Source organism: Lycorma delicatula, chromosome 5 (assembly GCF_047948215.1).
Source record: "Lycorma delicatula isolate Av1 chromosome 5, ASM4794821v1, whole genome shotgun sequence".
NCBI classification, from domain to species: Eukaryota; Metazoa; Arthropoda; class Insecta; order Hemiptera; family Fulgoridae; genus Lycorma; species Lycorma delicatula.
In genome coordinates this window covers 143,132,556-143,144,730 of record NC_134459.1, presented here as the reverse complement: position 1 = coordinate 143,144,730, position 12,175 = coordinate 143,132,556, and the positions used below count along the sequence as shown (strand labels likewise).

General features: G+C 29.5%; 1 protein-coding gene across 1 annotated transcript in view; it reads left to right on the top strand.

The window, feature by feature from the left end:
- Positions 1 to 7,388: 7,388 nt before the first annotated feature.
- Positions 7,389 to 12,175, top strand: part of Dna2 (DNA replication helicase/nuclease 2) — a 62,703-nt gene continuing 57,916 nt past the window's right edge. The window contains exon 1 of the mRNA XM_075367224.1: positions 7,389 to 7,548. Within this exon, the coding sequence (XP_075223339.1) occupies positions 7,525 to 7,548 (24 nt within the window). The 5' untranslated portion in view covers positions 7,389 to 7,524. The remainder of the gene's footprint in view (positions 7,549 to 12,175) is intronic.

Here is a 12,175-nt window from a genome sequence, read left to right as displayed (position 1 = left end):
ATTCAAATAATCTTCTAGACTTTTTCTTTTTTTTTAAATTTTATTTATTTTGATCTTTGATCGCTTAACAACAAAATTAACTATGATATGTTTTGTAATTTTTACAGACTATTTTCATGATTCACTGGCACCAAGAAAACAGATTCAACCAAACATAAAAGAATTTATATTATATTCTTTAATTTATTTGTAGATAAAAGTATTTAAAATTATTATATTTTAAAATGTTATATATGTTTTTTAAGTAATTATTTTATTTTCATGAATACTGTATTCTGAAATAAAAAAAATATGAATACTTACTATATCATATATAAAAAACTGTTGTGCATGAAATAATTATTAATTAATTACAGAACATAAATAAGTATTATCATGAAGTAAACGGTTTTGATTATTTAAAAATAATTGTTTATCATTTTAACATTCATTTAATAGTCAGTGCAATTCAACCTCCTATCCTTTATTAAAAACATGAATGTTACACTTATTATATTAATATTATGATAAAGAATATTACTTTTATATTACAGATAAACATTCAATAAAAGTTAATTTTTATGTACATAATTAATCTGTAAATGAATAAACCAATCAGATTTATGACATCGTATGTCTATGAAATTTGTTTTAAACTACTAATACTTATAATCCAGTATCATTATTTTGAAAATTTTTTTTAAAATGATTATAAAATATGTTTACAAATTGAGAACACCTGTACCAATCGATTAGAATTGTATTTATGATTAAAGTATGAAAAGAGTGACATTTCAAAATAGATTTACTAAATGTCAAAATGCTGTAGTAATATATATTATTTATTTTAAATTATACATTTTTAAAGTTATTCTGTCATGCCAATTAATGTATTAAAAATAATAACAAATTAAAAAAAAATTTCATTTTATAAAACAAATGATCATTATTAGATAGATGTTTATAGTTAAAAATTGTCTTATAAAAAGGTATCAAAATTCATATTCATTTTCTTGAATGTATTTTAAATGAATTATTGGGGCACAATTTTTTCTTCTTTTTTTTGAGAATTTCTGTTTAAAATAGTTAATATTTGTCAACAATAGAGGAAGCAAATTAAAGTTATCTTAAATGATCATAAACTTCTTTTGTAAAAGTTTTAAATAGGAAACTGTTTTTGAATGAATTGCGAAAATAAAATTTTATTTTAGAATTTTGTGAGAAGAGTGGTAAGTTCAAAATGTATTGCAGCAAATATTTATTACTTAGCATCAGAAAAATAAGGAAATTTTTTAAACATTAAACAGATTGAGTTGATTCCTTCCCTTTCACCTTATCTCTGCTGAAACTACTGTCCACCCCATTGCCTGGTGCTGTGGACTCAAAAGCTTTCTGGAAGAGTTAGTAAAAAGGTATATGTGCATTAATTTTCACAGCTCTAGATTATTTTACTGGAATATTTTTTAATAATTAATAAATAGTTAGACAGTAACTAAAATTGCCATTTATTTCTAAAAAAACAACTATGCTTACTGATACAGTAAACCAAACATTTGAAATGTTTTTGGATCTAACATTTAGGTGTATGAGAAACGATCACATTTGTTTCTGTTAATATCTTTAATGAATTGCCTAATGGACTAACTGAGCATCAAAACAGTAATTAAAAAAAGATAATAAAAAAAAAATTCTTTTAAAGAAACAATATTATTCTATCATGAATTTTATGATGATAGAAATCAAATAAATCTGAATTTTCTGAAACTAATCTAACATATTCCAAAATATGTATTTAATTCCTATTTAAGAATTAATGACTTTAAAATTTTCATTTTATTCTACAGATATTTTATTCTTTATTATCTTCATACAATCAAATCAGTATTATATGTTATTATTTTAGAATCAATATGGACTATAACCACTTCCTTTAATTTCCAGTTTTATACTTTCTAATTGAGTTTTTTCTATCATTTTCTTTGATCCTTCCAGAAAAATTCTGGACAAGTTGTTTTTTATTATCCAAACAAAAGCTCACCTATTGCTCCTGATGTGATTTAATAATATATAATTACATTATGATCTGAAGAATGTATTTATTTATAATATACCAGACATTACATTGTATTTTATTAAGATGGAAATATTAAAATATTTGTAAAATTTGAGTTCACAGGATACTTACATTTTTATATTTATGTTATCAAATCTTTGAAGGTTAGACTAAGCAAATATTCAGTGCAATGAAATAAGGTTCTAAAACAGTTCTATTGCATATGTCTTCTCTAGCCTGGTCGCTGATTATAAAGAGGGAGGTGATGCAAGGTATAGGAAAGTGTAGGAGTCCAGAAAAAAATTAGTATTTTATAATAATCTGTATAATACTTTCAGTAGAGAAATCATTAAAGATGAGGAAATGATTGGCTTTATTGTACTCAAGTACTTAACCGTTATAAGTAGTACCAACCAACATAGATGATTTGGAAGTGGTTGTTAAAAGCTATTCAAAATGAATAAAATATGGAAGAAACATCATCCACAGAATTTTCCAATAATAATTTGAATAGAATACTTCCTTAACCTTATATCTAAATGTGCTGAAGTAATTTTCATTATGCAATTTATATTATGTAATATTACTGGTTGAAATAGTAATTCAATTAATTTATCAATTTAGTTTAATGTTCAGTGCCTATACATATTGAATCATTACAAGTACTGCCTATATGTACTTATAATATTTATACATAAAGCTACTTCATAAACAACAGCAAATCTTTTTATGACTTTTTATGGCTTTTGCAAATCATCTTATTGAAAGAGAACATACAAACTGAATTTATAACACATAAAAACCAGGATCCCACTTTTCAGCAATATAAAATTTACAGATATGAATTTGACAAAAGCAATATGTTAAATAAACATGTATAAAATATATAATTTCACTACTTGTTAATGTGTTTTGTCAGTTATGTAAGACAGCTGCCATTAATAACAATGCTAATAATAATGGACTGAAGAGAGTTGTAAAATTATTTCTAACAACTTTTTAATGAACTAATTGTAGATAAAATAGCATTAATAATATATTTTAATTAAGAACATAAAAATTTTCAATTTTTTCTAATTGATTTTTGAATTTTGCTATTAATTATGTACATATTGCCCATAACTCTCATATCGGTACTTACATATTAACGCCACCGCAGCTACAGCTTTATTTAAAAACAAAGTAGTCAATCAGATTTCGGTGGAAAATGAACAGTCTCTTTATTAATTTTAATAAATGGTTATTTATATTTATTTATTTTATAAATATAATTTAACCAAACTTAACCTATGCTCGCTAACCTTGACTAATTTTAACACCGTAATTTTGTGAGTATTTATTTAATAAATTCAGTAGTTATTGTAATTATTAATGATTTAAATAATCAAAACACTCCTGTTAATTAGTCAAGGTTAGCAAGCATAGGTTAAGTTTGGTTAAATTATATTTATTAATAATTATTAATAAATAATTTAATAATTTAAATTATATTATTAAAATTAATAAAGAGACTGTTTTGAATCTATGTTAAACTCTATATCGGCCCATTTTCCACCAAAATCTGATTGACTACTTTGTTTTTAAATAAAGCTGAAGCTGCGGTGGCGTTAATAAGTAAGTACCTCATAATCTCTCTGTCAAAGAAAACCAAAGTAAGAAAAATGAAAGAAAGGAAATGCATACTTGCACAATTAGAAAGAAGTAAAATTATATACAAATAATTTATGTTATAAATTTAAAGATTAATATTGAAAACAGTAGTCACAATTATCCAAAACAATAAAAATGTTAACATTGGATAACTGAATACTGTTATCCAGATTCAAGATTTGTTTGTTTTCTCCCACCAGTTTTCCAACTACCAGGATTGGGTGTGTGTCTGTGTAAGCAAATGTAATTACCTGTACCGGCTTGCTAGGCCTGACGTACCTGCAGTGTTTTTTTGCAATTTTTTTTAAGTGCACATGTAGTCTGGAACAGACTCTCTCAACCTCTCCTGAGATGTTGGTTAATTGAAACCAAACTACCAAAGAACAATGCTATCCACAGTCTTGCTATTCAAATCCATATAAAAGCAACTGCCTTTACAAGGACTCAAAACTTAGAACTCACGAATTCGAAAATCAGGTGATTTTGTAATGGCGATTTTAACCACTAGACTAACCTGACAAGTTAGATACAAGATATAGAATGTAATTTGAATTTAAACAAAAATGATAATGTCAGTTAACTTTAATAATGTTAATTATTTGTGTGTACAGAGATCATATACTTACTACTATTTGTTTAGCTTTATTGTTTAATTATGTAATTTTTTTTATCGAAACAGGAATTTCAATAGAAAAGCAAAAAAATTATGTAAAGTAACATTTAATAAATATACTCGTATTTACATCATGTACAACAAAAGTAACATAAAATATAATAGTTTGAATCCAGATTTTAGACCACAGTTTTGAATTACATTTACAGAGTATTTTATAGATTGTATTTCTTATAAAATGCCAATTTTAGAGAAAAAATGAATTAATTTGTACATAAATGGTTAGTTTGTTGTGTAATTGCATTACAATTTGAATTCCTGAAAAAATTTCTAAATTATTCTCCCCACATTATTATGGAATTTCCTAAAACTTTTTCTTAAGAGGTCTGAGTACATTCTTGTAAATGAAGGAATGCAATTTGTCCTAAACTCATCTTTTTAAGTAACATATTGAACACATCTCAAATAAAGATGCCATAATCTCATGAGGAATTCATATCCACTGTGGCAGAGTAATAGCCTAATAATGAGCCTTTCATCAGCAAGGATCTTAATTTGAATTCCAAATTTGATATGCTACAAAATCAAATTTCATTATTTGTTTGTGTGTAAAACTTTTAAATTTATGTGTTGAATTAAATTAAAAAAAAGTGTGAGTGAAACGTATGTCCACTGCTTGGATGAGACCGTGAAAGACTCCTTTTGTGGGGCGATTTCTGATTCATGTTACTTTGTGAGTCAATCACCCTTTTCCTCAATACTATTTTTTTATCCCTTCCTCCTTGATGGGCAGTGTTTTGGAAGTTTTTGCTGGGCACCTGTGGGATCCAATTGAAAGTTGTGGACCTGATTAGGTCGTCCATTGTTGACTCTACTTACAAGCCTCCTTATCCAGGGATTGAGTTTATGTGGTGGTTGTACAAAAACTTTAACCGCAGCAGAGGGGCAAATTGGGTAAAGCCAAGTCTCCTTCCTTTTAGCAGATACAAAAATACATACATTAAATTGTTTTGTTATATTGATGACCTAAAAATTGTTTAAAATATTCTTTGAAAAAAATTGAGACATTTTTTGAAAATACATCAGCAAGCTTGAAATTATCTAGCTCAGAAATGGCTTCTGCACTGATCAACCTATGTTCTGAAAAACACATTCCAACTTTTTGGTTTTATTTGTAAGGGAATAAGGATTCAAAGGAGAAATCTTAATGTTATGAAGTTAACATTAAGGTAAACATAATTTATTACTCATCCAAACATTAATTGTGAATTGCAAAAAACTAGTTTTTCACAGAGGAGGAAAACTGTGAAAAACTGTAATCTGATATTTAAGATTAGGATTAACTTGACTGGCTACATTATGCATATTAATATAATGAAAATTTATTTTATTTTTGGACACAGCTGTTTAAATTAGGAGGTAGTTGGAATGCTGTCATGAGATGTTTGTGAAGACTGTAGGAGAGGGGTAATTTCAGACTGAAAAAGATACACTGTCATTTATAAATATACTTCCTCGAAATTTCCAACAAAGCTTCATCCACAACTGCTTTGCCAGCTGAATTAAAAGAAATTCATGAAGTATTTGCATTCATTACATGAGAGTCATGTAGGATCCTTAAAGGGCAACACAACATTGAATCAATGTCTCGTCATGTAACTACTTTCTCTAGGTTATGTAAAACACAAAGTGATGCACTCTCAGGTTTGAATTTGCAAAAGGTTGTCAGTGAGCAGGGCCTTTGAATGGTTCAACCTTCTAATATCCATCATATCCCTAGCTGCGGGTGATAGCATTGGTACCATCAATCATGATAACATGATCTTCCAGAGTAAAATTCTTAGTCTCTCTCATGAAATTCAAAAGACAGAGTAACCCTAAATCTTATCAGAAAGTGAACCCAAACAATGGCGCATAAGACTGGCCAAGTCTCTTGCCAAGCAAAAGGACTTTACCAGGCTTAGTCATTTGCTGCCTTGTTTCCTTGACTTAACATCAGTGAAGCAATTGCCATGAAGTATTTCCATCCAATTCAAAATCTGTTCTGATGGTAGATGAACTCACAAACAAACATCAATCAATTTGATAACTGATAGTATTTTTCTCAACCTAGGGCTTGCAGAAGTCCAATGTTTATGGTTAGATATAACTACAGTGCTTGACATTCTCAAAAAAGCTGCAGCTATATTTATTGTCCAGAGACAATACCTCCACAATTAACTTGAGAGAATTGATATTCTTCCTCAATTGCAGTACATTAAATCTTCGGTGGCTTGTAGTCGTGCAATAAAGTCTTCTTTCTAAACGACATTAGTAGTCTGAGAGCAGAACATCTCTTCTTCAGCACAAGATACCTTCATGTTCAACTACTAAATTTCAAAATGACACAAAAATACAAAAGTTAACATATGTTTTTTTTAAAATTATGTACAAAAAACTAATAATGACATCAAACACTTGATTGAAAAAAGTAACTCATTAATTTAACCTAATAGTTGAACGCAAAAGCCGCGGTGTCGAACGAACTGCATTTAGTGTTTGACAATAGACAGGGTTATTATATGAATTATACTGACATCTACGGGCGATTTAAGTAACTGGAAGGAATACTCAATACTTTTATATATGTGGAAGAGTGCATATTTCCTCTAAATATGTAGTGCAATTTTAATGCTTTTAAGATTTAAGCGAAACAAATGATTGAAACATAACTGAAAAAAAAATACACAAAGTGCAGTTAAAAAAAACAACCTTTGATGAAATAATAATAAACGAAAACGTTTATTAATAGTAATTCTAAGTATTATATGATAAATAAAAATAATATAACAATAAAATTAATCACCCTACAGGAGAAGAAATGAAAAAAAAAACAACTAAATGTAATATTCATGTATTTTAAATTAATTTAATCGATTAATATTGAATAATTCATAACTTCAATTAATTATTTTTAAGAAAAGTACTGCAGAAGTTAGTAAAAATATTTTTCGCTTGATGGCAAAAATTTGTGATAACGATTGTATGAAACTTTTGGCGGGTTATTTCCCGGGTTAAGTGATATTGTATTTATAGGTTATGAAATGTAAACGTTCTGGCCAAGAATGTCTTGTATTTTCTAATCTTAAACTTTGATGGTATAATCTTAATCTAAAACAGTTTGAATTTATTTATCGAGGCAGATTATCTGAAATCATTCAGAGATAAATAAATATTAGTTTGTGTAAGAATGAAGAAAGTTTCAAGCAAAAAGGTATTATTAATTTTTAATTAATTTCTCTATTGATATTATAATTAGGAAAATAATAAAACACCAAATTTAATATTTATAATTGTCTAGGTATTAATCTTTGGGAATTATTTCATGTAACAAAGTTTACATGAGTTTTCATAACAAAGTTTTCTTTAAAAAAAAAATCGATGGCGAAGGTGGTCGGTTTTTCTTGTTTAAAAGTATTTTATGGTAGTGATGACTGCTTAAAACTTATAATACTCTTTTACTGACCTCTCTTCAGTTAGAATAGTTGATATTAATTAAAAATAGTTTCTCTATATAGTTTATAGTATAGTATAGTTATATATAGTATATAGTATCACTATAATTAGTTGATATTTCACCGATATCAACATAAATGAAATTCTTTTTAATAGTAATAAGTATAATTAATTATTTTTGTGTAGCTTATCCAGAATTTTATGAAGGAGTTACTTAATGATCCAGAAACAGTAATAGAGGTATGCGTTATATACAAAAATTCAATGAAGTTTTAAGTCCACATTTTGTATTTAAATACAAAACAATATATTTATAAATTGGTTCTAGTGTTAATTTAATTTTATTTGCAATAACAGAATTAACAAACAAAAATAAGCAAAATTTTCTACAGCAAGGGAAGCAGTCCATCTGTCAGAAGTAATTGATAAACTATCTATCAAATTTTATTTGATAAATAGTGGTTCTTCTGATGAATATACATTTTGTTAATGGTAAACAACACTATAGATGCACAATAATCAATTTCTTCATTTAATCCACGTATTAACCACAAGAAGAAAAATAAACACAAATTCATCCTAATTCTCACATAAAAGTATATAATTGAACAAAAATAATTTAAAAACTATAAACATTATTAACTGATGATTAACAAATTTTATTATCGTCTTTATTTGACTATAAATATAAAATAAAAGATCATATAGGTAAAGAACAAAAAAAAAGGAAGAAAAAACATTACATGAGTGTATCAGACCTTAGTGCTATGATGTTAACCACATCCTAAAATGTTTGCAAAAGATACGCAACACAGCTTCACATAGGTACACAACCTATCACTTATTACTGATGATGTACTTAGGTCATTCAATATTTCCATGCACTCGTTTCATAATGTGTGAGTCCTTTCCAATCCATCCCATTAAATATGTCTACAATGTAGACATGGAAAGATGCTGTGAAAATGTGCCCTTGATAGCTCTCTTAATTTATATCTAAAATATTTTACCATACATCCTAACTAAAGATCCAGTTGCACTTTATTGTATTATCTGCAATACAATCACACACTCAACACAAAGATACAAAACACAAGTAACACTAAGACACAGCAAAGCACAGTTACGCCCACACACAGTCAGCCCTCATAGGCAAACACCAAACTCACACAACAGTCAAACAAATTGCTACACATACATGCACATACTTAGCCAACATTATGCACACTCTCAGGTACTTACCACATACTTACAAGAACTTACCAGGACGTCCACATTCTAAGCTTCTGAAGAGGGGAACTTACCTACGGGTCCGTGCCAGCAGAGTGACTGCATCCAGTCGGCCCCACAAGGTCGGGGAGCCCCTAGACACTCAACCGCAGCCCTGACCGCCTCACAGCAACTCTTCGGCTTGTAGCTCCCTTTTGGCCTTCTTTAGCGACATGCAGTTTGTCTACAACTACTTTGGCAAATCTCGCCACTGTGTTCCAGTTCTCTTCTTTTGCTAACATAATCTGCTTGAAGTCTTAAGGTAAGAACATATCCCTGCTTCCCAATGTGTCCAAAACTTCCTGCGCTCTAGTTCAGAATGGGGGCCACTGGAAAAAGATGTAATAAGACGTCTTTAGTTCCACAAACAGGGCAACAATCCATATAATCGGGTCCAAACCTTTACAAATCGAGCAATGGGGATTTTAGGCTCTAAAGCCCCCATGGCTCGACCGAAGCTGTGTTAAATTGAAATCCACTGAGCCTTGAGTTCCCCAGACCCATTCACAATGTCCCCAATCAATCTATATGTCCACCTGCCTTTCCCACTGTGGGTCCACCTCTCCTGCCACATCCCTATCAACTCCTCCATAATATCTAAATTGATACGTTTCTTTTCGGCAGTAATCACTGGTTCGCGTTGGCATAACCTTCTCCATTTACCTCTATTTACCATTTAGTTACCTCTAGGTCAATTGAGAGCAACCCAGCTATCACTTCGACTGCCTCCTGGGAGATGGTACTGTAAGCAGCTGCCACCCATAGACAGCATTTCCTATGAAAGAACTCCAACGCTCCCTTATATCTTCCGTATACAACATCTGTCCAGATTTCAGCAGCATATAAGAGTGTGGCATATGGGCCTTCCTGTCATTAGTTTCCACCATTGTTGACCTGATCCTTTACAATTTGGCAGAATCCTGGTGATGTATCGCATTACCACCCTCTCTGCCTTTTCAGTGGCTTCAAGGGCATGCCTACCGAACCTCAGACAAGTGGCAAACCAGATCCCTAGATATTTAATGGCAGGTTTCGACAGTATTTACCTTCCCTGAATCTTGACTGCCAATGTCAGTCTTCTTTTTGCCATAAAAAACACCATGATTTTGGTCATTTCCAGCACCATGGACAAACCAGCACCCTCCATCCAGGAGCTCACTGTGGAAAATGCTCACTATATCTATAGTGAGCATTTTATCACATCATTATACTATATATTATAATAATTCCATTATGACTATAATACAGATACTCACATTTGATTTGATTCATGGAATGTAGTTATGCACAACTGTTGTTAATGTCGTACAGCAAGCGTTGCAAATGTCCACCATTTCTCTGGAGACAGATTCGTACTCTTCAGACCTAATTTTTTAACACCCTTCATAGGACATCAGAGCTAATGGAATACATCTAAAAAAATATGGTGCAAGGGTTTGGTTCTGCCTTCAGGAAATTGTGGACATTAAAGGGCACAAAGATTGGAACGTATGAAAAAGTACTGGGAGGGTCGCGAGGCCCAAGTAGTCCCATTGAAGAGACTTTGATAATCGACTGACTAAAGTGATCCTATGCAGTCATAAAAGATAATAATAATACAAAGTAAAACTGAAAACTTTTTTGTCTGAAAATCATTTTTTTTTTGGTTTGCAGTACAATAACTTTGTTAAATGACTAATATGTGCATAAAAGTTATTAAAATTTGTAGAGAATTTAATTCTAAAATTAGTGATTTAATATAAGTCCAATAAAAATCAAATTAACTTTTTAAAAGAATCAAATTTTACTGAAGAAGAAACAACAAAAAATAAATTAAATTACTTATTCGAGAAATTTTTACAATCCATTAATTTATTTGATTAAAAAATTAAAAAAGACAGTTGAAAAAACAAATACTTAGTGTTTAGTTAAATACAAAGCAGAATTGCAACATTCTGCAAAAACAGGATTTAAAAAATATTGTATTAATTGAAGTTTTTTAAGCTTATTGAAAACCTAAAGTTGGCAACACTTCTTTTCAGAAACAAAATTTGAATTGAAGTTATTGTACAGCTGTTCAACAATTAACTTTTTATTAATCACAACTAGTTTCTTATTTGTGACTTTTGTAGTGTGTGTGTGTGTGTGTGTGCTTTTTATGATTTGTATGTACGTATAAAATATTCATGCGTTTTTTAAAAAAGTGAGATGCCATTCAAATTTTCAAATCAAGAATGCAGATATTGTTTTTGTTTATGGTTTTACTAATGGAAATAGCCAGGCTGCAAAACATGAATATGAATGAATTTCCAAATAGAAGAATACCTGCTCACAAATCATTTTCCTTAGTTTTCAATCATTTACAAACTAATGGATATTTTCCAACGACTGCTTGTTTTATTGAATATATAGAGTAGCCTGTACTTGAGCAAGAAAATATCATTCAAATAATACAGTGTAGTCCTTGACTCAATACTCACTGAACAAATCAAACAGGCATGTCTCATAATACATTTTGGAAAACACTAAACAAAGAGAAATTTTTTATTATCCTTTGCAAACTATTCAAAATCATCAACCAGATGACAGTGAATTAAGATTAAATGTTTGTCGAGAGTACAAGAAAATCAAAATTTTGCTTATTACATTTTTTTATTCACTGATGAATTTACTTTTATCAGAAATGGAATACAAAATTTGAAGAATAGTTACAGGTGGTCAATTGAAAATCCAATCACAATTAGAGTCAAACTTTAAAACCCGATTTTTTATAAATGTATGATTGTGGACCAGTTAATTGGACTATTTATTTTTAAAATCGCCTTTTGTGGTGTTGTGTTCAAAGATTTTTTTACAAAATCATTGCCAATTCTGCTAGAAGACGTATCTCTTGAAAAAAGACAACAAACATTATTCCAACATGACATGACATGTTTTGTTGATTATTCACAAGATGTTAGACAGCATTTAAACTTAAGTTTTCTGAGCAGATGATTGGTCGAGGTGGGCCAATTAATTGGCCTCCTAGGTCCCCCCATTTAAATCCCTTGGTCTGTTATATTTGGGGTCATTTAAAGGAACCTTTTTCACAGAAAAAGTTAATTTCAAAGAAGAATTATTGAACTGAATTTTAAACG